At 36.0% G+C, this 27619-nt stretch overlaps 1 protein-coding gene across 3 annotated transcripts in view; it reads left to right on the top strand.

The window, feature by feature from the left end:
• Window positions 1-27619, top strand: part of ARHGAP29 (Rho GTPase activating protein 29) — a 71651-nt gene that overhangs the window by 14296 nt on the left and 29736 nt on the right. For 2 of the 3 annotated variants that reach the window (XM_046645331.1, XM_046645330.1), the window contains exons 2-7: window positions 3038-3274; window positions 13386-13520; window positions 23687-23783; window positions 24149-24221; window positions 26425-26473; window positions 27112-27249. In XM_046645331.1, the coding sequence (XP_046501287.1) occupies window positions 3070-3274; window positions 13386-13520; window positions 23687-23783; window positions 24149-24221; window positions 26425-26473; window positions 27112-27249 (697 nt within the window). In that variant the 5' untranslated portion in view covers window positions 3038-3069. Of the gene's footprint in view, window positions 1-3037; window positions 3275-5268; window positions 5436-13385; window positions 13521-23686; window positions 23784-24148; window positions 24222-26424; window positions 26474-27111; window positions 27250-27619 lie in introns of those variants that run through there. The other variant, XM_046645332.1, reaches the window with a different exon arrangement.

The following is a 27619-nucleotide window of genomic DNA, read 5'->3' as shown; positions in this document are numbered from 1 at the left end:
CAACTTTGGGTTATTAATTGGACACTTAATTAAAGTAAACTCTTTGCTGAGATAGGTGAATTGTTTTATTTGAAACTTGTGATACACATCTTTAATTTTTATAATCATCTTTTTACCACTGACAATGACCAGTTCTCTAATTTACTAAACTAAAAGCCGTCAAAATTAATCAAAGTGACTTTCTTAAGTAAGCCGCAAAAGTGATGTGAGGTTAGTTTTAATTAGTCATTTGTGAAGGAGCTGCCCAACAAGGCACTTGAGTGTTTTGTTTTTGTTGTTGGTGGGGAGACCAGCTATAATGATAGTGCTCAAAAAATTGTCCTAGGTTCATTTTAGAAATTATCTACACATTTAAGGATTAATGTGAGCTTTGAAACTAGTTTAGATGTAGAAATTGCATTCTCAGAAATAATTTGAGATGAACAAGAATATTGAATAAAGGAACTTGAAAAGCTATCAGAGAAGTGTTGGGCACCTTATTTAATAATCAGAAGTAGAGAAACAATAATAGAAATCCAACTCAACTCTGATTTCCATTTTATGTAATCTTGCCTTTACTCAACTTCATATGTGTGGTGTTTTTTAAACATACTGTTTTAAAGATAAATTTTTAAATGCCACTTGTATTTTCCATTCAAAACACTGCAACAATCCAGAGTTAACTATTTTTGTTTCTGTAAATATTAATTGAAGCTTTATAAGTTTATAAGCCCATTATTCATTCTGCAAAGTCATTATTCATTCTGCAAATAATTTTGAGTAGCTCATCCCTCCTAAGCCAAGCATTGTGCTGTGAGCAGAGAACACATGGTTAGCAAACAGACATGGTCTTGATTTTCTTGAGCTTATGGTCTAGATAGGAAGACATGAATCATCTATTTGAACTTTGGTAAATGCAGTGATGAAAAGTATAAGATGCTATAAAGCATCCAACAGGAGATTCTGCTCTAGTTTGGTGGTGGTGGTTATGCGGGCAGGAGTGGTCCTGGAAGGTGTCTTTGAGGAAGTAATCTTTGAGCTGAGAGCAGAATGAGTAAACAAAGGGGAAGGAGTCCAGGCAAATGGAACTGCATATAGACAGGACCCTGAGTTGAACAGTCGATGTTTTTCAAGCTTTAGATCATGACCCATTACGAGTATGAAACCAGTTTGGTGGGTTGCAACCAGCCTTTAAAAAAATGAAATGGGATTGGATAGAAAACATCTGTGTACATCACCTGGTCCCTTAGCCAGAATCTGTTTTATGTTTTATGCATTCCTACACACACACCACACACAAACATAACATACTTAACGTGTATACTGGCTCATGGTGTAAAATTATTTCCTACTGTGGATCACGGTAAACAAATATTGTTGGAAGAGTGAGAAGGAGGTGTGTGTGTGGCAGTAGTGTTGAGAAAGAATTGTGACTCCAAATGACATTGCAGGGGTAGGTAGGAGCCAGATCTCATGTTGAGCCTTGTAGTGTACCAGAGCTTCTCACTTGTCTTTTGGAAGAGTTTTGAACAGAGAAATGACAGGATGAGATTCATGCTTTGAAAAGTCTACTCACTCCATTTGGAATGGGACAAGAATGGATGTGGAGAAATCACTAGAAAATTAGTAACAGTAGCTCAGACAAGAAATGATGGTAATTTACCTAACGTTGTAGTAGAGATGGAAGTAGATAGATTAAAGAGCTATAGATAGGAAGAAAAAATCTATAGAGTTGGGTGAGGTATAGGAAAGAGTAAATGCTACAGCAATATATCTTACACGTGACCTGGAAATGAATGTTACCTAAAACTTTCTGTTGTAAATTTCCCAAAAGTCCTTAGTAATTCTACCACTTGAAAGTATCCAAATGTTCAAGGCAAAATATTTGAAAAATGTTTTAATGATAATGCTTGAGCTACTTTAATTCCTCCAATCATTTCCTTTTTGGTTTCAAGAGATGCAAACAAAATTAGGACTTTTAATTCTGGAAAAGTAAAACGTGAGGATGAAGAAAAAACAAATTGAGATTTTCTCGAGTTGCAAATGTGTGCCGGGATTAGGTGTTTTAATAAATGAAGCCTTAATTTTATGTTCCCTTTTAATCCTCACACAAGCCTGTAAGCAAATTGTATGGGTTATGAGTTTAGAAAGTATTCAGCCAAGATTCAAATCTAAATCTTTCTCATTCCAAAAGATTGTGTTTTTAACTATACCATCCTGAAATTACCAAAAATATTGCTCTGGTAATCATACATTTATTTGTTCACCAATCAGGGTATGGCAGCTTAATGGAGAGCCTTAGAACTTGTTTTCAACAAAGAAATATTCTTGTTGAAACTTGGTAACCCAGAATGGATGTGTGCGTGTTATTTATGAGAGCTAGCTTTAATTCAACCTCTTTTATTTGCTGGACACTTCTATATCATTGTCTCATCTAATGCTAACAATAATCTCGTGAGGTAGGTGTTGTCCGGATGTTATTCCCATTTTTTTAAATGTAAAGAGCACACCAAATTGAAGAGATGATCAACAGCCTGTCAGGTCACACACAGAAAGTGATGGGGGAGTAATTTGAAAACAGGTCTTTCTTTTTTCAAAGCTCATTTTTCATCTTTGTTTTTGAAGATGATATCATGGAGGGAGAATATGTCCTTTCACTAAGTGACAATTCAGAACAACTTTACAATTAAAAAAGTTCTGTACCTTAGGAGTTAAGAGGAAGTTATTAAGAGCGTGGATTTTGGCGACAAGGCAGATCTGGGTTTAAGTACCAGTACATCCTTTATCAGCTGAGAGCTTAGACAAGTTATTTAACCTCCAATCCTCATGTGCCTTCCTTGTGAAATGAAGAGAATAGTCGTTTGCATGTCATAGAGTTGTCAAGAATACTAGCACTCAATAAATGGGAGCTGCTACTGTTAGTAGTGCAGTGTTTGTTGTTGTTTTTAATAGAATACTGAGGTGGGCTGTGGGCTATTTGTGAAAACCTAGTGTAATGTTGCCCCTGGTTGATGTAGTGTTTGTGTTTCTCTTTCTCTTTTGTTTCTTGCCCCTTAAGGATTTCAGTTTTTCTGACCATGATATGAAAGGATGATTGCTCACAAACAGAAAAAGACAAAGAAAAAACGTGTTTTGGGACCAGGCCAGCTCTCTACTGATGTTACGACTTCTGAAATGGGGCTCAAGTCCATAAGTTCCAACTCCATTTTTGATCCGGATTACGTCAAGGAGTTGGTGAATGATATCAGGAAGTTCTCCCATATGTTACTATATTTGAAAGAAGCCATTCTTTCAGGTTTGTCAACTCTTTTCTGTTATCATTCTTACTGGATAGTTTGTGAAATTTTAAATGCCAGCCCAGCTACAGATAAGTGTGTACACAGTGGTAGGAACAAGGTATTCTGCTTTAGTAATTTTAGGGCTTGTTTTTTTGGCCAAATGTTTGATGTTTACAGTGTAAACTATTTTACAGTCAGATATGTATGGTACAATACATAATAGAAACTTTGGTAAGTGTGAGGGAACAAGAATACAAAACACTAAAATCAGTCTTAGGTTCCTAGCTGTGCCCATCTGACACAGGAAAGTCTAGAGCGTTGGAATTTTAAACTTCTTGTTAATGGTAACACAGTGCATTGATTGGTCTTTAATAAGCTGACTGATGTTTATAATTTACATTGTTGACACTCCTACCTTGATTCTGTTTTCTGTATTGTTCCTAAAACTTAATCTAAAATCACTGCATTTGAGTGAATTTTTTTTTTCTCAAAAATCGAACTTAATTCTCTTTTGGTTAAGGGATAATCACAGAATTTATTTTCTGTCTAGTTAGAAATGGGTAATGGAGCACCAGACTTGATTCTCTGGAATTAAAGGACAATGTACATTTGCACTCCCTGACTTGATCTTAGTTCCTAAGTTTTTCAACTTTTTGTGCCTCTTTTGTATCTAAATTTGATGGCAGTGGTAATTAATAAAGACACAGCTCCTATTTTGTGATAAGTAGCAGTTCATTTCCATATTCATAGTGGTATGTCTGGATGTAGAAAATGAAGATGCCTAGTGTTACTTATATGAGACCTCTTGGGGCTTCATAGATGTTTATAAAGATTTCAATAAATATTTTCTATGTATATGTTAAATATTCATTTTCTGATATACATTCTGAAAAACAGAAACAAAAGTCACATCTTGTACTAAATGCTTCTTTTAAGAGTTTATTTCTAACCTACTGTCATTTTCAGGTTAAAATGCCCAAAACAACTGGACTTGAATTGTAGTATCAAAATTTCAATATTTGAATTTTCCTTAAAACGACAATCACATAAATCATTCCTTTGAAACTACAGATATATTCTTAGAAAAGAAGTTGGTCACACTCCTGTTCATTTAAATATCTTGCTTTTGAAGTCTAATTATGGATGATAAAGTGGTAATAAAGTTATCTTGTTGTTATGGAAAGATATTCTAAATATATTAAGTATTATACTGGTAACAGATTTCTTACCAAAATGACACATCTCCCATTTATTTAAAGAAGCATAGCTTTGTAGTAAAGACTTGTTCTTGACTAGGTTAATTGTTTTAAATTTGTGTTCTAATTTATATATAGTGAAAGTTATTCTTTTTGATGTACAGTTAATTGGGTTAATTTTTAAGATGAAATTTAAAATGATATATTACTTGACAAATCATTTACCTCAATTTAGGGTAAAATCTGATTTTATTTAACATAGCAATTTAAATGTTTTTTATTAATGTAAGTAAGATTTTTAGTTAGGATGTCTGTTTGTTTTTAATTGTTTTCCTTAGGAGATTTATATCATTTAAAATTCTCATCTTACATATTTATCCCTTGTTTCACAGATTTAAAATGATGGTAATTTAAAACAAGTTGGACCACTTCTTATCTCCACAGTTTTTTTATATGAATTTTAATTTGTGATTAGACAATTCAGAGATTAGGAAGGAAGAGGATTGAAAGCTGATCCTAAGTGAGAAAAGAGAAAAATGGTAATAAGCATGTGATAGCAAAGGGGACTACCCTTGAGATAAGAGGAATAAAAGGAATACACATATGGGAATATTCATGTGCTTCTGTTTAATTTTGATGATGATTTTCAGCTTTGTAGTATATCAGACTACTCCTTATTTACTTAGAATTATTACAAGAATCACATGAGATATAATCTTCAGGAAAACAGGTAAAAAGTTTAAAATTCTGTAACTATTTAAAGTGGTATTATCATATATGTTCCTATAGGCATAGGCCATGCTTTTATCTTCCAGGTGTGGAGAAAGATCCCTGGACTTGTGCTGTTCTTTAGGACCACCATAGTTGTCAACTGTGGCCAGGCAGCAAAGAGCTGTTTCACTGTTTTTCTTTTGGAGTGAAGGAGCCTTGCCAGTATTTTGTCTTTTGCCTTTTTAAGAGGAAGGAGGTCAGATTTTTGCCAGTATGTATTACCTTTTAATTCATGTCACTTAGCTGTTAAAAAGCTAACAGTTAGCTTTTAGGAATATGGAATGTAGGGGTACAAGTAAGTCATCTTTTGGAGTATTCTAATACCATTTTCTTTATATACTTCATCTGCTTGTCATGAGGCAGTGATGTGACCATTGCTTCAGGGGTTCAGTCACGTTGTTGAGGCTGGGCTTAAATGAATAGCTCTGTGATTGTTTTATAGACACATTTTTCTTTCCCTGAACTAGTTATAGAGATGATATATAATTCTTCACAGTGCTTTACGTTTTGCAGAGTGCTTCTAGATGCAAACTATTTTAATCACACAGTCCTCACAAAGGCAGGTACTTTTAGCCCCATTTTACAGATGAGTTGTGTTTATAACTTAGATTATGTGATTTCATTAACCTCTTATTGCGGAGGAATGGTGGCTTCATTTGGAACCCAGAGGTTACGAACGCACAGTGATGTGTTCTTTCCTGCTATCTCAGCTGCTGCCCATGGCAGGTACTCTAAAAACGCTGCTCGGTGTTCATTATTTTATTAGCCAGTTCTTTTTCTGATGGGGATTATCTAGACCTGCACTCTCCAATATGGTAGTCTCTAGATATGTGGCTATTTAAATTTAATTAAAATTAAAAATTCAGCTTCTCAGTTGCAGTAGCCACATATAAGTACTTAGACACCTGTGGCTAGTGGCTACCATTTTGGACCGTGAAGATACAAAAATTTCTATCATTACAGAAATTTCTGTTGGACAGTGCTGGTGTAGACATTTGGCCTTTATCAATCTCAAGAACATTTAGATGAGGAGCCAGCCCTCTGGCCGAGTGGTTAAGTTCGAGTGCTCCGCTTCGGCGGCCCAGGGTTTTGCCAGTTCGCATCCTGGGCGAGGACATGGCGCTGCTTGTCAGGCCACGCTGAGGTGGCGCCAGCATAGCGCAACCAGAGGCACTCACAACTAGACTATACAGCTATGTACTGGGGGGCTTTGGGGAGAAGAAGAAGAAAAAAAGAAGATTGGCAACAGTCGTTAGCTCAGGTGCCAATCTTTAATAAAAAAAAAGAAGAGATGAATTCTTGAGCTATTTTTGATTTCTATAGCATTAAAAGGAAACCCAGAAAAAGTTTGTAATGGAGCAAATTTAAGAATAGTTTACCTAGAAAAAGGAACTCTTGGGGTCTATTTGCAATCCCCTTCCTTAAGCCGCCTGTGGAGTGTGCAGCTTTCGTGCCCTTCTTTGGTTTGGATCAGCAGATCAGTTTCCAGCCACGTTATACAGTTTTGTTAAATTGGTGGTAAGGGATGGCAGAAAGAGCTCTGGAAAGAGCATTACATGATCTAGGTTCTAGGCTTAGTTGTGCTATTGACTAGTTTTGGAATATGGCTTAAGTCATATGATAATGTGTTAGGAATGAGGTGCTTGCACCACTTGCCATCAATTTTGTAATTCTGTGATTCAAAATTGGATTGGAGTTGGAGATTCTATGTTGTTCTGAATATTGATAGTTCAGAGCTGAAGAAGACAGCTAGGTATTTGATGTCAAACTACATAGTGCAAATTTTAGAGGCCTTGTGCCTCCCACTAGTCTATAGGATTTTTTTAATATGAGTTTTATGATAGGTATGTTAAGTGTGATGTTGATGAAAATTTCCCGAGTGAGAATGTGAAGCTCATGTTGCGGTAGTTGTTGAGGAACTGATTACAAAGAGTAAGTGTCTGCCAGAGAGCTCTGTGCCCCCAGCAGGGTTAAGATGTGTATGCAGTTTGTCTTTAAGGGTTTTCTTTACAAATGAAAATGGAGAGCTAAATGTGGGAGATCAGAGGGCCGTGAAAACACTTGCTTGGATAGGGTAAGTGATAGAGTTTGTTGATTCTCCATCCACTGCTTATTTCTGGGAGCAGGTTATCCTGTGGTCTTACACAAGTAGCAGACGTGGAACTTGAAGTTTTAGATCTCTATCCAGTGTCATTAAGGTGCATTATGAGTAATTACAGAGGCAAATTTTGCTTCTTGTATTCAAATGCTGAAGGCACTCAATTATACTTATGTCTTCCATGTTTAAATATAACACTTCAGATTAGTATATCTGCAGGAGAAGTACCAATTCAGACTTATGGTTGTCCCACTGAGGAATAATGTGTTTTGAATTCCAAATACCGGATTCATATATGTTCCTCGAGCTTATACAGTAATCTTAAACTCTGGCTTTGTGACAGATCTCCTCATTCCCAAGTGGGACACGAGTCAGGGAAGCTCAAAATCTGGGAATTTGAAAAGTGCAAGCCTTTTTAATTGGGCTAGGAAGAACAGTGCAAATTACTTAATTTTTCTGGTACTCAGTGCCTAGAAGTGTCCACTGCCATTTGAAGGAAAATCAGCAGATAGTCTAATATTTCTTGTAGCTTTTTGAATATCACTATTTTTTAAATAAAAGTTTTCTGTTGCAGTGTGTACCTTGCTGTTCTGTTTTGTTTTTAAAATAAGCTAGAAAGGAAGATAAAACTTTATCATCAGTTTCAGATAAACTAGTTCTCTAGTTTTAAAAAAATGCTTTCTAATTTAAGAGTGTATCACTTTTATTTTGTAAAAACGTAACTGATCTCGTAAGTGATAGCTTCTGATGAATTCTAGGTCCTAAATTTGACAGAACTGTAGTCAAAATAGGTATGTTAACTTTCTAAAGCAAATTTTATTAAGTGGAAGGAGTTAAATAAAAAATTTAATGCCATTAAATAATATGTTCTGTTCTGAGAGGGAAATTCTGCATAAATTTTCAGTCTTAACTGAAATCATGTCTTGTGGATTAACTCAGTTTTTTTTCCAGGGTGAATATACAGGAAGATGTATAAATTTATTTCAGACAAATTTCATTGAGTGTTAATTTTACCATTGATGACTGTTACTTAACTTTCAGCCTGTACAGTGTGCCAGAAATTTTCTGAAATATTAGAAACATTAAGTTGCTAGTCTCAGATACATCCTGCTGTGTTCTTTTAGAAGTAAACTTCTCTAGAAGTGATTTCTAATGGATATCACTTAGGAGAAGTTAATGTGAATGTTAATGGGTTATGGCTTAGTGCCTAGAAGACATGAAATGAATTTTTAAGGAATGAACTGTGAAATACAGGTAGCTCATTTACTACACCTGTGCCAGCTCTTAGGCGATTGTTTTCCTCCTCTGCACTTGCCTAGAATAGTTTACATATTTAACACCATTTATAGTAGTAACTGGCATATGTGATCGGAAGTTAAAGCCTGTTAAATCAGATTGCCCAGTACCTGTCATTAAGCCGTAACTTGTTGAACCATGTCGATACGTCATAGTGATTAAGAGAGCAAGTTCTAGAGCCAGAACACCTGAGATGGAATCCTCATTCTGCCACTTGCTGATTGTGTATACCCTTGGGTAAGTTACTTATCTTCTCTGTGCCTCAGTTTCTACCTGTTAAAAGGAGATAATAGTACCCACCTCACTGGGTTGTTCTGAAGATTGAATGAGGTCATATATGTAAAGCTCTTAGAATAAAGTGTTTTAAAATGTCAGCAGTTATTATTTTTTACAATCCCCAAGTGGCTGGATAAAGAAAGCTGCTGTTCAGGCTTTGCTTTTATCCTGTAAATTCACAAGTCATTACAGCAAAAAAGGGAGTTTCCCAGTGATAAGTTCTGGAACTTTTTTCCTCCTTGTTGTTTTCATTGCTTTCCCAGATAGGTTAAGCTGAATTAACAAGACTGATTTTAAAAATTATTGTCAGTTTTTTTAAATCAAGGAAAATACCATGGTTTTTTCATTTATTTACTTAAGCATTTCCATGAAGTGTTTGCAATGTAAACACTGTGGTATTGTGTTAATGCATGAGAACCAAAAAGTGGAGCTGGCTAATCTGTTTTCACTTGATAAGATGAATGCAGGAGAAAATAAATGGCACAAGTGAGCCAAACAATAAATTAAAATTCAGATTACCATATTACAGGGATGGTAGATACACAAGCAAACATTGCTTGGGATTAGGAGTTTTACTCTTCTGGATAACTAGCGTTAAGACTTTGGCTGGACATTATAATATTCACATATATAATACCTTCAGTATAAATTAAATTTTATTGTATTTACACTGTGGCCACTATAAAATTTAAAAATTATCTTGATTTTAGTTATATGACTAAATTAAATGCTATAATTTAACTTGATAGGTATAGAAATATTTTTATAAAATATATTCTTAATTGTTTTACTTCCAAGTAATTTGCTAATTTAGATTTTACATATAAAATAAAAATAAAACAACCTTCCTGAAAAAATGAAAAGAGACATGAAAAAAATGTCTCTTTTTCATTAGCCAAAATATTGTGGGACCTTGCTATGTCTATTTGTTATTTAATATAATTCTTTGTGGGACAGATCTGTTTTCAAAGGTATTCAGTTTGAATGGCTTGCAGATTTAATAGGAATAATAGCTATATATGTTAAGACTGTAAAGCAGTTTTCTGTTAATTTATTTGATATTCACAGCAATCTGTAAGGTAGCTACAACAGGTGTTCTTATTAGTTCCATTTTACTGATGCTGGATCTGAGATCACAGAAATTGAGGTTCGTATATGGTCATTTCAAGGAAGTGGCAGATCAAGCGTCAGAACCTAGGTTTCTTGATCTAAACCTGTTGTTTTCTACCACAGTGGTCAGCCGCCTGTCTTTCCTCCGTGTTGGGGGAGAACAGTTACTGCCTCACTTGCTTTGCTCATCACTGCTGCTTTTTGGGGAAGGGGGGAGGGGGTGGCATTCAGTGTTGGTGAAGGAGCTGCTTAAACTCCTTAAAACTTTTTTTTTTACAGTTGTATTTTCCATTTGAGAGGGTTTCTGCTTCATTAAGATAAGTTGAAGTAGCTTTCGTATTTTATAAGGAAAAAGAACATTTGGTAAAAATGGAACATTTTTTCCCGCTTATGAAATGTAATTAAGGACTTGCTAATTTATGAAGTCCCAGCTGAAGTATTATCAGGGTATACTGATGCTGATGTCCTAGTAGTTGACTCGTCCACTCAAATATATAGAAAGTTTATGAATCTTTGTAATTAACGTTTTCTTTTTTTAGCTGTTGTGTTCATTTCTGTTGATTTATAGGCTTCAGAAGTGTGTTCAGTCATAGGAAATTGGACTTATTTATAGGGTAATTTGAGCTACTTATGAAATTTTTTACTAAATAATTCAGTTACTACTTTTTGTTATTTATGAAGTCTTCCTTGTAGGAAAAAAAGAAGTTCAAGGGGCCGGCTCTGTGGCATAGTGGTTAAGTTTGGTGCACTCCCCTTCGGTGGCCTGGGTTCACGGGTTTGGATCCCGAGCACAGACCTACACCACTCACCACTCATCAGCCATGCAGTGATGGTGATCCACATATAAAGTGGAGGAAGATTGGCATAGATGTTAGCTCAGGGCTAATTTTCCTCAGCAAAAAAGGAAAAGGAAAAAGAATTTCAAATGGTAAAACATTATGTTGACAGTGATTGGAATGTTTTGCAGTGATTTATAAGAAAAACTATAGCAGATATTCTCAGGACCCCTTATACTGTTGAAACTTATTGAGGATCCTGAAGAGTTTTGGTTTATGTGTGGTTATTATTTACTGTGTTAGGAATTAAAACTAAGAAAATTGAAAAACATATAACAGTATTTTGATTTGGAACAACTTCAATATCTGTTTTTAAAGGCTTCCTGTATCTCTATTAAGCTAAACATGAATTCCTGCTGAAGTCTCCAACTCAGTGACCACATCGATCATTATAGCTTCCCCCCCTGCTTATTTGTAGATTTCCAGTCTAACAGTGAGATACATGGCTGCCACCATCCATTTGCCCAACTGTTCAGTTGCAGCATAGATGTATGGCAGCATGAGAATTGTTAACCTGAAGCCTCAATGAGAATACTTTATCAACTAGAGTACAGTACTTATGTGCAATTCCTTTGCCTTTTTTCTTATCAACTCCAGTCTTTTCCAAGGATACTTCTTACACCAGCACCTGTTCTCCTGTATTTCTTTTTCTGTCATTGAAATTTGTCGGATGGATGTCAGATTTTCTCCTGAAGGCACTCTGTTCTCTCTGCTTCCGTCACTCCCTGAACTATTCCTCTTTGCCTCTTCCTGAAATACTCTTTGCCCCGATATACCCAGCTCCCCTCCTTTCCTGCTGCTCTTACTATACATATTTCTCTCTCTTGATAATGTTGCTAATGAACGGAATATTTGATGGATGATATAGAATTTTTTGTTTTTGTTTTTTATCCTAAAGACAGTTTTTGTTTCTAGTGATTATCTTTTAACATTTCTGGAAAAAATTAATTGTACAATTATAAAGTAACGCTGTATTTTAAAAATGTTTTTTGTTTTTTTAAACTATTTCAGTAGGGAAGGAGTATAGTATTAAGAGCATGGCTTCTAGAATTATACTCCCTGGGTTCAAACTTTGGTCCCATGGCTTAATAACTTTTTAAACTTGTGTGACTCCATTTTCTCATCCATACATTGGAGATTTTAAAATTATCTACCTAATAGGTAGATAAAGTTAAATGAGATAATATCCTTTAAGTGCTTTTAACAGTGCCTAGCCCATAGGAGAAAGAAGAACCTGGCTACCTACTTCTGAAAAAATTGGCCATGAAAACCCTGTGAATAGCAGTGGATCATTGTCTGATAGAGCATTGGAAGATGAGAAGATGGTGCAAAATGACCAAGCAGGTTCCACTCTGCTGTATACGGGGTCACTAGGTGTCGGAATTGACTCGACAGCACCAATAAATAGCACATAGGAAGCACGTAATAAATGTTAACTATTATTAAACACTAATGCCAGGTAAGGTTATGGAAAGGAAAATTACATCAGAGTACCGTGTTTTAAGGTAGTTGTCTTTTCATACTTTTGGGGATTACTTCAGGGTTTTAAAGGTTAGGATGATTATACTTCCTGGTTTTCCTGGATGGTGATCCAGAAATATGCCTGTTGTGCTGGTGTGACTATGAGTAGCACCCCCCCCCCCCTTTTCACTTGTTAGAGTGTGTTTGTTTGGATGATAAATTATATGCACCTTATTTCCAGGGGTTATAAAACACTGTCTGCATCCCTCTGACCAAGGTTGGTGTAAATGAGAGTAGACACGTGGGGACTGAGAAAGAACTCAGACCTAAGAGAGCAGGGCCGCTCTGTTCAGCTGTGTGTGGCCAAAGAGGATGTGGTACAACCAGATTTTGATTTTTCAAGAATAGGCAGAAATCTGGAATTTTTGTAACGAGGCGATGCTCCAATTTTTCATTATTGGCAACTAATTCAATTTCTCTAAAAAACACAAAAATTCATTGAACCATATAAAGATATGTGTATTTTATCATAAATAAATTATATCACAGTTTAAAAAATGGGCAGGTCAAATGGTGGTCTTTATATATATGTCTGTGGGTAAATGACTTCCAATATCTGATCATTAATGCAAAGAATCAATTCTAACATGGAAACTTAACATGTACGTGTTCTTTAATTTTAGTTAATATGTTAAACATTGTAGGGCTTTAACTCTTGTTACCATACGTATTATAAAAAACATTCTAGTAAAAACTACAAGGCAGAAAAAACTTACCTTATAAAGTTGCTTCAGGGGGAATTTGGAGAGCATATTTACTGAGAAAACTGAAAAGAGTGGTATTAAATTGACCATAACTGTGAGAGCCTCTGAAATCCTAACTGAACTAAAATGATTAAGGATTTTTTGAAGGCTGTATAAATTGTATATAACTGCAATGGTGGAAATAAAAATGAACATACAGTAGGCAAAAATTGTGGAGCCACTGCTTCTACTTAAAATGTGTTCAAAATGGTCTTTCATAGTTCAGATTCCTGAAACTTGGTTTTGGAAACAAATTTTAAAAAGTTTTTTTCCTTTTTAAGACTGTTTTAAAGAAGTCATTCATATACGTCTGGATGAACTTCTCCGTGTTTTAAAGTCTGTAATGAATAAACATCAGAACCTCAATTCTGTTGATCTTCAAAATGCTGCAGAAATGCTTACTGCAAAAGTGAAAGGTAAGAAAGATATATTGCAAGTGGGTTGGTATGGGCAAAAAGGATCCTAGTGATACACTGTGCTCCATCATGACTATAGAGCCATCTCTTCTCACAGCGTTGGTATCGTGTGGATCAGGAGGAGTTGTGTGTACTTTGATATTTAAATATTCCCACTAAGTCACATCTAAAACTCTCTTAAAAATTAAAACTGTAGGGGCCAGCCCTGTGGCATAGTGGTTAAGTTCGTGCCTTCTGCTTTGGCAGCCTGGGGATTGCTGGTTCGGATCCCAGGCGTGGACGTACACACCACTCATCGGGCCATGCTGCGGTGGTGTCTCACATAAAAAATGGAGGGAGATCGGCACATATGTTAGTTGAGGGACAGTCTTCCTCATCAAAAAAAAAATTAGTTAAAACTTTTCTTGAGAAGAAACACTTTAAAAGTACTAACTGAAATAAACAACAGACAGTTAAAATTCTTGAGGTTTTTGGAAGAGTTCATGCTCTTTAGGTTATCAGTGTACAAAAAGTCTTTGTTATGTGAGGACAATTGGTGCTGGAAAATGGTCATTTGTAGTGACTCCACTTAAAGGAGGGAACCAAATGGAGAAAAAGAAGACAATTAAGGGACCTTATTTTAAAATGTGAAAAAATGAAACTAAAATTGTAAAATAAGTTTATTACGTGTGTGTGTATATTATGTCTGTGTGTATATATACTAAAAGAATCAAGAACTGGGATGTTATCCTCTGATGAAATGGTTTGCCACCCAAGAGTGTTCGAATCTCTTATTCTGGGCTGCAGGATATAAGGAGGAATGAGGGTGAAGGGAATATTTGAGAAGAAGGAGCCTGGAGGCAGGAGTTCAGTTGGCAGATTGTTGGAGGTACTGCGCTAGATGAGGGTCGACAGTCTCATCTAAGGCAGAAGCTGGGGTATGGTACCAGTGGACTGTGGTTGTTCCAGGAGAGGGGCTGGGTGTTGATTTGAGGAAATACAGGACAGGTTGAATGTCAGGGATTAGGTTGAAGTTTGGTGTTGAAGATGTGGACTTGAGAGTTGATGTCTAGATGGGAGAGGGCGACACCCACTCATGTGCAGAGTAAATAGAGGACTGAGTATGAGATCAGGGGGACAGAGAGAAGGTGGAGGAACCTGAGAAACGGCTGAGAAGTGGGGAGATGATCTGGAGAAAGATTTCATAGAAGTTAAAAAGTGCAGGCTTTGAAAAAATGATTGTCAGTGTTAAATGTCACTGATGGGTAGTATGAATTCAAATATTGTAACTATAAAAAGTTACTCACCTTGGATTGAGTAAGGAAAGGAAAGGCTTCTTTGAGGAGAGGGATTACCTGTCCTAAGTCTGAAAGGTTGAGAGGACATTAACTGGGCTAGAGGGCGGTTGGGGGCTGCGACATAGGGCACTTGTAAAAGAACTCTGGATGTGAGGAACATGACGCAATTGGTGAACACACTCCTATCTAGAGAGGGCAAAGGGCAAGTGTCAGGGATGAGGCAGGAAAAGGAAAAAAAACCCTGCCAGTAAAATATAGTCCGTATACTTAAGAACCGCCTCGCCTACTTTTGGACATAGATTTATCGTGTTTGTGTAGTTCTCTTTTTTCTGTATTTCAAGCATTAAAAGAAAAAATTTAGATGGTTTTAAATGGGAAAAATGGATAGCTTCTGTTATGACTTTTAAAAAGTCGCTTAGTAACCACATTTATTTTAAAATAGATTGTTTATAAGTGCCATTTAACTTAACTTAGATAGGGAAATTTTTGTCTATAGATAGTAAAATTTCCATGTTGGAAATAGCGACGACGGTTCATTCGATTGTTGTCAGTGGCTATTGTATGCAGTCAGGATGTCCTGGGGAAGGAGTGTGCCTGTGTGTAGTTGGTGTCCACATTCCAGAAACAGACTTGAGGAAGAGGCTTCTCAGCTGCCTTGAAGATCTTGTTTTCTTTGAGGTAAAGCAATCTTTTGAATATTATTTCCCGCTATGACTTTACCCTTTACCCTTGGGATTTTTGTTACAATTTTACTTTTGTGTTGGATGAAATTTAAAAGATTACTTTGGGGTCAACCCCGTGGTCGAGTGGTTAAGTTCGTGCACTCCACTTTGGCGGCCCAGGATTTGCCGGTTCAGATCCTGGGTGTGGACCTACGCACAGCTCATCAAGCCATGCTGTGGTCGTGTCCCACATAGGGGAACTAGAATGACCTACAACTAGGATATACCACTATATACTGGGGCTTTGGGGAGGAAAAAAAAGAGGAATATTGGCAATAGATGTTAGCTCAGGGCCCATCTTCCTCACTAAAAAAAAGAACAACAACAACAGAGTGCTCTGGCCTATTTCAGATGGTTCCTTTTAAAGAAAAAAGAAAGAAAAAAATGATTGCTTTGTTATTGGGAAACTTATTCTGTCTCAGTAGGACTCCATGAGACTAGCAAACTTTAAAAATTGTGGGGTTTTTGGTGTAAATTTATCTTTTTAAATAACCCCCCCACTCTTATTGTTGAGACCATCTAAAAATATCATTGATACCCCAAATGAGAAATATTCAATGACCTGAAAAATTGAGGTCGAATCAGAGCTTACTTAATTTTTTCATTTAGTGATAATTTAGTTTTCAAACCCTGGAAAGGCAAGGAGGAGGTAGAAAGCATTTTTGAATGTCTGTTCCGTAGCAGTCTAAAGGTCTTGCATATACTACTTTAATGTTTTCCAAAAACCTCTAAAGGTACATTTTAATTTCTGTTTTAAAGAAAACCTTAAAGAAGAACTATTTGTATATTAGGATCACAAAGCTGTCAGCAAGGTGGAGATCATTTTGTCCTAACCCTGTGATTACATTTAAAAAACAAATTTGACCTGACTTGTTTTGGAGGCCTTAACTGTCAAGGGCATTTTGCAAATCTACCAAACTGTTAAAAAAAAAAATAATAATACATACAGAATAACTTTAGAGTCAGGGAGGTATAATCTTGTTTGTGCTACAACAGATTTGAATGCATGAAATCTGTCTTACTTCCTAGGCATGACAAGTGCATTGGAATAAAATTGCAATCGTTGCCTCCTCTTATGTTTTATCTTAAATGTGGAATTTACCTTTTAATGACTTTAAAAGAGAAATCCGTGGCTTTTCCCCATTCATTCTAGCAGTGATTTGTATTTCCTGTGTCTCCTCCTGTTCTAAACGGGAAGCTCAGTCTGACAAAATATTGGCAATGTGGTAAGAGAGATACAACTTATTTTTGAAGTAGATAAAAACGTTTCGGCATTCAGCAAGTTACTATGTACTTGGTATTTATTTTCAATGATTTTGGTCAATCTTATTTGCAATATCAATTAAAAGGACCATTTATTTAGGTTTTTCAGGATCTGTATTTTGCCGTTTATTTAAAAATTGGCAAATAAAAAAGAAAAATAAGCTTTAGGTATGCATCCAAAATTGTAGAAGCCTTGTATTTGTTTCTCTTTTGAAAGTTTAATTTTTTTAATAGGCAATTCATTCACACAGTTTATAATGCAAATAATATAAAAAAGTATTCAGCGGTGAAGTTTTTTTCTACCTCAGACTCTTAACCATCCATTCCTTTCCCTAGATAAGCAACAACTATTAGTTTTTGTCTATCTTTTCACAGAGGTATTATGCACATACAAGCGAAAACAACATGTTCCCTTTTTTACCCCCCCTCTTTATGCAAATGTCCCATTCTGCCCCTTACTCATTGTTCTCAGTTATCTGTACATAAAGGATTTCCTTGTTCTTTTGTTACTTTTTTCAAAGCTGTATGGTAATCCGTTACATTGATATACTATAACGTATTTAACCGGTTCACTACTAATAGGTGTTTGGATTGTTTCCAGTTTTTTTCTGTTACAGACAGTGCCGCGGTGACTTGCCCTGTAAAGTCCTAGATGGGTGGCTCCCGGGTCAGAGGGCGCGTGCATTTATATTTTTGATATTGCCAGATGTGCTCTGCGGAGTTTCGGCCCTCCTGACAGCAGTGCTGACAAGGCTCATTTCCTGCACCTTTGCCAACAGAGCTGCTCACCCAGCTTTGTTATCCAGTCTGAGAGTAAAAATTGGTATCTCAGTGTAGATTTGGTTTGCATTTCCCTCATTTTGAGTGCAGTTGAATAGCTTTTCGTATGTTTCAGAGCCATTTGTACATTCTTTTATGTGAATTGACCTGTTATTCATTTTTTCTTGTTTGTTGGTCTTTGTTGTTAGTATTGAGTTGTAAAAACCCTGCATAAGTGAAATTAGCCCTTAATCTTTGATATAAGTTGCAGATTTTCTTTAGTTTGTTTTCTGTCCTTTGATTTGCTTATGGTATTTTGTTTTATTTTATTTTCAAGTTTAAGTTGATCAATCTTTTGTATGATTTTGGGTCTTAGTTTTAGGAAGGACTGCCCTGCTCTGAGATTATAATAGCATACTCAAGTGTTTTTTCTTCTAATGTTTGCATGGTGTCATTTATTAAATTTAAGTCTTTGATACATTGTAGAGTACCTACATGTCTAACTAATTGATCAAATAATTCATCTTTTCCTTGCTGATTTTGAGGTGCCATCTTTATCATAAATACACTAAATTGTCACATATATTTATTTCTGGACCTTATTCTGTCCCATTGATTTGTTTGTTCATGTGCCAGTACCACACTGTTTTTATTGTAGTTTTAGCATATGTTTTAGTATCTGTAGAGATAGCACCTCTTTCCATTACTCTTCTTGTTCAGGATTTTATTTTTCCATCAGTATTTATTTTTTTGTGAGGAAGATTCACCCTGAGCTAACGTGTGTGCCAGTCTTCCTCTTTTTTTTCTTTTTTGCTTGAGGAAGACTAGCCCTGAGCTAACGTCTGTGCCAGTCTTCCTCTATTTTTTGTATGTGGGGTGTCTCCACAGCATGGCTGATGAGTAGAGTTAAGTCCAAACCTGGGATCTGAACCTGTGAACCTGGGCTGCTGAAGCAGAGCTCACGGAACGTTAACCACTTGGCCATGGGGCCAGCCCTCTATCAGGATTTTTGAAATGGCTTGTCTAGTTCTAAAATATATCCATTGGTACATTGAGTTATATTTATAAATTTATAAATTAATTTATGATTAAATTTATAAATTAAAGAGAATGTATATTTAGCATTTCTGAGAATATAGTATGCATTTCGTTTCTTCAAGTTGTCTTTTGTATTTCTCAGAAGCAACTTAAAGTTTTCATTTTGTAAATCTTGTAGCTTTTAAAAATTTTTTCCCCTAAGCATTTTTTTCCCATGAAAATGGTGAAAATTTTCTTCCATTATATTTTTTAATTCAGTGGTTTTCAAACCGTGGGCTCTGATTTGTGGCATCAAGTTGGTGGATTGTGACCAGCATTTTTAAAATATGACAGAGAATAGAAAAGAAAAGTGAGAATCCAGCTCTTCTTAAGGAGATACTAAATGTGTCTTAGTGCTTCTTGTTTTGACTTGATAGGGACCCCAAGGGAAACAGTTATTTAAACCTTCAGCAAAATATTGATGAGATTTTGAAGAACGGCTAATGGGGGGAGAGAGTGGAGACGTAAATACCAATTAGCAGGTGGTTAAATAGTCCAGACTAGAGACAAAATGTGGCCTTTAGAACTAAGTCAGTGGCAATGGGAATGGAAAGGAAGAACAAAAATATTTTAGAGGCCTTTTGAAAGTGAAGCTAATGAGCTAAGGAATGTATGGAAAAGTGTAGGCCCGAGGGCAGAGCAGAAAGGACCATAGAGTTCAGTTTAGCACAGGCTGAGACTGCAGCGCCGGTGGGTAAAGACTGGGAAGCAGGGAAGGAGTATATCCAACAGACTATGGGAAATGTGGGTCTGGAGCTCAGAGGCTAAAACTAGTCAGGCAGTTTAAGGATTCATTCCCTTCAAGGTCTGAAAGGGGTTCTCTGGGGATAATGTGTAGAGAAGAAAGCCAAGAAGAGAACTGCAGGCTCAGTGGGAGCGACTGTGTGAAGTGCACATCTTCTTCAGTTAGGTGTAGAACGTGATTGCTCTCGTGTTACCGGATACCAAGCCTGTGCCCTACGCGCTTTCTGTTTATTCCCTGTCATTCCTTTCAACACTGATCCGTTTTCCATGTGAAGAGATTGAAGTTAGGTCATGCATCCAGAGTAACTCAGGATGTGGTAGAGGCCCAATCTGAACTCAGCTCTGAAACTCTGAAGCCTTACCTCTTGGCTTGCTATAACCCATTGCTTCTAAGAGAGCAGAATAGTTCAAGATGGAAGGAAGCGGTTAATATTTGTAGTAATAGTAGCTGACATTATTGAGGATGTACTTATTGTATGCCAGACACTGCTAAGCTGTTTACATGGATTATCCCATTAATCCTCACAGCAAATTTTTGAGGTCAATACTATTGTTACATCAGCTCCCATTTTGCAGATAAGAAACCTGGGAGGTAGACAAGTTTGTCCAAGATTGCATATTATTAAGTGGTAGAGTTGCAGAATGGTCAAGTAGGATGAGAACTTAGAAGAAAAAAGACAGGAGCCGGCCCGGTGGCGCAGTGGTTAAGTGCGCACGTTCTGCTTCTCGGTGGCCTGGGGTTCGCCAGTTCGGATCCCAGGTGTGAACATGGCACCACTTGGCACGCCATGCTGTGGTAGGCATCCCATATATGAAGTAGAGGAAGATGGGCACGATGTTAGCTCAGGGCCAGGCTTCCTCAGCAAAAAGAGGAGGACTGGCAGTAGTTAGCTCAGGGCTAATCTTCCTCAAAAAAAAGAAGAAAAAAGACCTCCAAGTTTGGCTAGTAGGAGGTTATTGTTGACAGTGTTCTTCACTGGAATTGAATGAAAATAATAACTGACATTTATTGAGCATTTTTCTGTGTAACACGCTGTTTTGACTTCATTTAAGCTTCACAACAATTCTCAGAATGCGTATTATCTCCATTTTATAAATGAGGAAACGGAGGCACAGAGCACGTAAGTTACTTAACCTAGTAAGGGACAGTTAGGATTTAACCTAGGCAGACTGGCTTCAGAACCTTGCTTAACCAGGGGTCATCAAAATAACTACCAGTGGACCAAATCTGACCTGCTGCCTGTTTTTGTTAATAAAGTTTTATTGGAACACAGCCAGTCTTATTTATCTGTCATCATATCTCATTCGTGTATGTATGGCTCCTTTAGGCAGAGTTGAATAGTTGCAACAAACCATATCGCCTAAGTCTTAAATATTTACTATTTAGCACTTTACAGGAAAAGTATTCCAACCCTTAATAACCATTAAATTGGATGAAAAGCCAAATCCTGGTCAAGTCAGACCTGTTGATACAGGTTTGGCAGTAAAGAAATGTTAAATTAGATTGGGTGGTACCTTTAAAAAGAAACATGGTAAAATGAAAATTTTTTCACATAAGAAAGATTTGGGTATGTTACTACCATAAGAAAAATGTCAGGTGAATGGGAGGCAGTGAAGCTATGAGGAAGGCGCAATGGTGGTATAGGGTTTGAGAGAATGCAGGAGAGTGGGAAGATTTATTATCGTAAGGGAGCCAAAAACTCTTCTTTGAAACACTGAGCAGGAGCAGAAAAGAGAAAGGATTTTCAAAATGGAGGCCAGGGGAGTAATAGGAATTTTCATTAGGTGAGTATCACCTCATTCATGTAGGGATGAAGATAAGGAAGGAAGGTCATTCAAATAACTGTCTTTCTACTGCTCACGATTATTTTTTTTTTAATCTCCCAGTCATGTTTAATGCTATGAAAATGTATATTCATAGGAAAGAAAGAATAATTATTGAATTTTGGGTAGTGTTATAAAGTATTTTTTTCTTTAAAGTCAAATAGGTTAAAGTTAGGAAATATGAGTAGGCTTTATATTTTGGCTGGTATTACATTATAAATTACTATTTAAAGTCTACTTTCTAGTGATATTTTTAAAATAGCTTTATTGAGGTATAATTGACATACAATAAACTGCACGTATTTATAGTGTACAATTTGGTTAATTTTGACATGCATACTCTTATGAAACCGTCATAATCCAGATCATTCATGCCCCTTTGTACTGCCTGCTTTCTCTGCCCCCTGTACCTCTCTTTCACCAATTTTTGTATGTTGTTTTCATTTTCATTCTGGTCAAAATACTTTCTAATTTCTCTTTTTTCTTCTTCGACCTGTGAGTTAATTTAGAAGTGTGTTAATTTAGTTTCCTAATATTTGGGGATTTTCCAGAGATCTTTGTCATTTCTAATTTAATTCCATTTAGTTACAGAACATATTTTGCCTGATTTGAATCCTTTTAAACCCATTCAGACTTGTTTTATGACCCATAATATGGTCTATCTTGGTAAATATTCAGTGTGCATTTGAAAAGAACTTGTGTTTTGCTGTTATTGGGTGGAGTGTTCTATAAATGTCTGTCTGGTCAAGGTGGCAGATAGTATTGTTGAAGTCTTTCATAGCTGTACCAATTTTCCATCCACATGTTCTGTCACTTATTGGGAGAGGGGCATTGAAATCTCTGTCTATAACTATGAAATTGTCTGTTTCTCATTACAGTTCTATTAGTTTCTGCTTCATGCATTTTGAAGTTATTAGGTGCATAAATGTATAGCATTGTTATGTCCTCTTGATGAATTGACTCCTCCATCATTATAAAATGATCTTCTTTGTCTCTGGTAGTTTCCTTGGCTCAGAAATCTACTTTGTGTGATATTAGGCAGTAAGCTGGGTTAGTGGTAGAGTTCACCATGTTTGTGTCTATCTGTCAGGATTCCTGTGCTGTGTTGCCTGATAGCCAATGTCTTGAAAACTGTTGTTTCATGTATTTTTGTCTGGGTTTCTTTTAGTTGTTTCAGGCAGAAGTGTAAGCCTGTTTTTCTGTCATGGCCAGAGCACAAGTCCAAAAATATTTTTTTAATTATTTACGATAGTTCTTAAGTTTTTCTTTTTGTTTGTATCAGGGATACTAAGAAGAATCTGATGAAAGATAGAGACCTTAGCTCCTCTCATCTACAAAGGCTTATACATGTAAAATCTTGGTTATAATTTCATGAGGTTTACAGTCTTGAGGTTTAATTCATCCTTGCTTAGGAATCCTTGCTTTCCAGCATTTTCAGCCCTAGTTACACATTAGAATCCCTGGGAGAGGTTTTGAACAAAGATCTGTGCTTCCCCAGACCTGTGAAATCTGAAATTTGGTGGTGGGACCCGGACTGTGTTTAAAACTCTGTAGGTAATTCTGATCTTCCGCTAAGCTTAAGAACAACTCTGTTAAAGCAAAGGATGGCTTCCTCACCACCAGGTTTCTCTACCTTCCCTTTATTGGCAGGGATCCTGGGGAGGGTAGATACAGGGAGCCAGTTGCTCCTTACACTCATCCTGAGTAGAATAGGTTACTTTAAAAAAATTGCCAATTCCACCTTCAGATTTTGTCTCGGTAAATTGTATCTGGGCTTTTAACAAAGATGCATGCAGAAGAAGTTATAGTAAGAAACCTTTTTCAGTTATGTTTCACAATTTGTTTTAACAAAACACAAAATGTTAGAATATCCCTATGGTAAACAAAAGACAGCTATATATCAATTAACATGGACCTCAGAGCCCAAGAACCTGTAGGAAATAGGCTATAAATAAATAAGAATTTAAATTTTTTAAGCATTGGGTGTTTTTTATGTGTTAGGCTCTATATTATAGATTTTATGCTATGTCGAATGTATATATGACTTCAATTATTGGTAATTCCTAGAGAAATTGTACTTCATATTGACTTAAGAGAGCCATAGTGTGTTTAGCTGTTTTAAAAAATGCCATGAAGCAAGAAGCAAGAGAAAATAGCGCGGTGCACTCTTAGTGAGAGAGGTCTGGTGTGACAGGGACTGTGTGAGTCCAACACCGATTGATTTCACACCGACTCATTTTTTAGATGTGTCGAATTATGTAATGCGTGGAGTAGTCAGTTTGGAATGCCAGCTACTTTTATGCAAGCTAATTCTTTTGTATGATTTCTTTAATGAAGAATTTGAACATCATGTCTGTTTTGTGTATTCGGCTTTTCAGTTTTCTGAATCTTCTAATGCTTCTAGAAGTAATGGTGGGTTTTTAAGGGATTAAATGACTTTGTATAAATGTAGTTTAAGATATTTTCACCCTCATTTATTGTAACCAACCTTTCTCTATAGCCGTGAACTTCACAGAAGTTAATGAAGAAAACAAAAACGATCTCTTCAGAGAAGTGTTTTCTTCCATTGAAACCTTGGCCGTTACCTTTGGGAATATGTAAGTAGAGGACTGTCATTTAGAGAAATTTGGGCCTAGGTCTTTCAGTGAGGGTATGTCCTATAATTGAGTAGATACATGAAAAGTAAAGTATTAACCAATATAAAATATTATCACAGCTTTGGCAAAGCTACATTCTATGTTCTTTGATTACTGTATTTGGAGGTGTCTTGATAGCTGTTTAGAAGCAGCTTCCATTTGCAAGTGGCTGTGGTTTATGTGAATAGATTCCTAGGAGTTTATTTCTAAGGGTCTTACTAGAAAAAAATTGGTTCTAGATTATGTGTTGAATGTAAAGCCTATGACAGAGCAGTGTAACAACTTGTCTTTTTATTTCTATTGCTTTTTTTTAAATCCCTGGGTAGCCTGACAAACTTCCTTATGGGAGATGTAGGCAATGATTCATTACTGCGACTGCCTGTTTCTCGGGAAAGTAAGGTAGGTCAAATCTGTGTGAGAGCAGAGACTTTAAAATTGTTAACTGAGTATTTCAGTAATTTCCTAGTCTTAACCTCAGTAGTACTGTTTGATGGGTTTTGAGTTTAGCAAGCAAAACAGATCCGTTCATTTTAAATATGATAATTTATGATTAGTTTCCAGAGCAAAAGTTTAATTGTACTTTCTATGTGAAACTATCATTTTAAAAGAATGTATTTGATAATTTTATAGTGTCTTATGTAATGAGTCTCTATGTCATATGGTCCAAAATTTTAGTAAGGAATTCTTAACCATTTTTCCTTCCTAACGTTGTTGCAGATCTTAAAGTCTGGTGGAAACTTAGAAAAATAATACAAGAAGTAAAGATGGTGTTAATCTTTTCACACATCCTACCGTTTGTTTGTTACCATGAAATACTTATTAACAAGCCCATAGGTCTTAATTCTCCCGAAGAGCATCCCTATAAGTATGTCAGAGGATTGGGGCTCTGATTCCCACTTGGAAGAAAAATGGCATCAAATAATAGAACATGAGGAATGGATGTAGAATATTGCTTTAAAGATTTTTATAGTAATAGTAATATTTTCATTTGACTAAAATTTTTTCACCAGAAGGAGGATATTTAAACAAACGGTGTTAGGGACATATGTCAATCATTTCCTGTTAAGGATGATCAAATCTACAAAGGATTTCAACAAATATTTGAAATGTGCCAAATACTTGTGTTATATCAAAATAATATAAAAACTTCAGGTCTTTCTTAAAATGATACAAAATATGAATGATTATTTAATGCATTTGTTATATGTACTACAATATTGGGAAAAAATTGTGACTATTTCTGAAGTCATCCATTGATGAATCAAGGAGGATAGTGTATAAACCGTATCAGAATGATGACAAATTTTAAGATCTTTAAATATTTTACTATTATTCTGATTTTTCCTCAGTTTTATCTTTTCAAACTTACTGCTAATTCAGAACATAGAATAAAACATTATATCTGCGTGACAAGGCTCTGAACAATTTAAATTTTAGATGTGAATCATATTTCCTGTTTCTGTGCCTCTGTTGTGCACCCATATACTAATTCTTAGTAGGAAAATACTTTTTCCTTTCTTTTTTTCTTTTGCACCTTGTTTTCCTTTTTGCAATTTTTAATTTACCCTAGAGATTGAAATAAAAAGGTCCTTGATGCTATAATGCTGGTAATAAAATAAAATTACTTTGTTTGATGAAGAGTTTTGAAAATTATCTTTAAAAATAGTAGTTGCCGTCTATTTAATAGTCCTTATTTTGTACTATGCACTGTGGTAAACCTACATCATCTTAATCCTAAAAATAGCCTTATGAAAGTGGTGTTCTTACCCCCATTTTACAGAAGGGCAAACCACAGTTAAGTGAGCTTAAGTAATAAGTGAGCCCAGTGTCAGACCCTACTAAGTGCTGGAGCTGGACTTCAAACTCCAGTTCTCTGATCCGCTTTGCCCTGAATCCCTGCATACTCTGTGCTGCCCCCCGAATAGATGACATTTGTTTAAGATCTCACAGTTTTGGCATCTGATATTTTCCTGTACTGTCTAGTAAGGTAGCCACTTGTTACATCTAGCTCTTTAAATTTAAATTAATTAAAATAAGTACAATTAAAAATTTACTCCTCATTTACATTAGCCACTTTTCAAACGCTCACATAGCTACATGTAGCTGATAGCTACTGTACTGAACAGTGCAGATACAGAAGATTTCCATCATTGTAGAAAGTTCTGCACTAAACTGTCCAATAGTCTTTCAGAGAAATGCTTGTCATAAAAGAAAATGATAAAAGGTGGCTGGAAGAGACAGGGCTTTGTCTGCTCTTTGGATAGCAATCTGTTTAGATTGCTTCTGTAACTTCCTGACTAATATTTTTGAGATCTGCGGAATTTAAAGTTTTGAATGGATTCACTAATGTTAACTTAATGCTTTTAGTAAACAATGAGGTTATTCATTCTTAGACCTTGAGAACTGCTGTTGTAAAAAGCTGTATAATTCTTATAAAATGTTCTGGCATTTAAGCAGACTTCTCAGGCCCTTTGAGTTCTAAATACTTGAAATTCCTTGGAAGGAATTATGTCAGAGTAACAAATTAGAGTGAAAAATTTCTGAAGCAAAGATCTGTTGTCTTCTGCTCTAATCTTAACTCTGTTTCCTTCCATGCTGTAAGTCTTTTGAAAATGTTTCTGTGGAATCAGTGGACTCACCCAATGAAAAAGGTAATGCTGGAAGTACTTACAAGTTTTGTCAAACTTTTTGCAGTTACTTTCGATGAAGTTAATCACTTCTTGCTTAGTAAGCTAAAATACTCATTTTTAACATAAAATGGTGTGTAAAGTTTTACATGTCAAACTTAAGGAAAAACAACCTGTTAGAGTAGATGATAGAGACTGATGAAGAATTGCATAGGGCTTGTAACTTGATGAATAATAGAAATACACATTAAGATAAAAAATACATTATAATTTGAAACCAGTTTAAGTTTAAATGGTGACCCTTTAAATTTGTCACTTGTATTTCTTTTTTTTGTGTGAGGAAGACCTTCCCTGAGCTAACATCTGTTGCCAGTCTTTCTCTTTTTGCTTGAGGAAGATTGTCACTGGGCTAACATCTGTGCCAGTCTTTGTCTATTTTATGTGGGATGCCACCACTGCATGGCTTGATGAGCAGTGCTAGGTCCACGCCCGGGATCCGAACCTACAAACTTAACCGCTATGCCACTGGGGCAGCCCCACACTTGTATTTTTTTTTAAACCAGTTTTCATTGAAGAAAATTTTAGGATTGTGTGACTGCTTCTTTGTTTAGAGTTATGTGGTTATATTTAATATATCCATACCTTGATATTTCTATTTTCAGGAAATTTTTCTCCTATAGAACTAGACACCGTGCTGTTAAAGAACACTGACTCTGTGGAATTGGCTTTGTCGTATGCTAAAACGTGGTCAAAATATACTAAGAACATAGTTTCATGGGTTGAAAAAAAGCTTAACTTGGGTAAGTTGCCCTTTAGGCCATCTGATTAATTTTGGAATGTAAGAAATAAAGTTTGTGGTTCATTTTCTACAGACTATGAGTGATATGATTCCAAGTTAGTAGCTGTTTCAGTGTGGTAAATAAAGTCATTGTCCGTTTTCTCTTCTTGAAATAGGAAAGACTCTTCTTCCATTAAGCATACTTATTGAACATTACTCTGGGCCAACCTCTAGATCTGGGACACAAAGACAACTAATATACTGTCTTTGCCTGTAAGGAAGTCATACTCTAGTGGGTAAAAAGAAGTACAATCAGATAATACAGTAAAAGGAGATAACAGCAACAATAGATGTATGAGCAGAAGGCAACAGAAACCTGTGAGGAACATCTT

This window comes from Equus quagga, chromosome 18 (assembly GCF_021613505.1).
Source record: "Equus quagga isolate Etosha38 chromosome 18, UCLA_HA_Equagga_1.0, whole genome shotgun sequence".
In the NCBI taxonomy this organism is placed as follows: Eukaryota; Metazoa; Chordata; class Mammalia; order Perissodactyla; family Equidae; genus Equus; species Equus quagga.
This window is presented reverse-complemented; position numbering and strand designations above follow the sequence as displayed.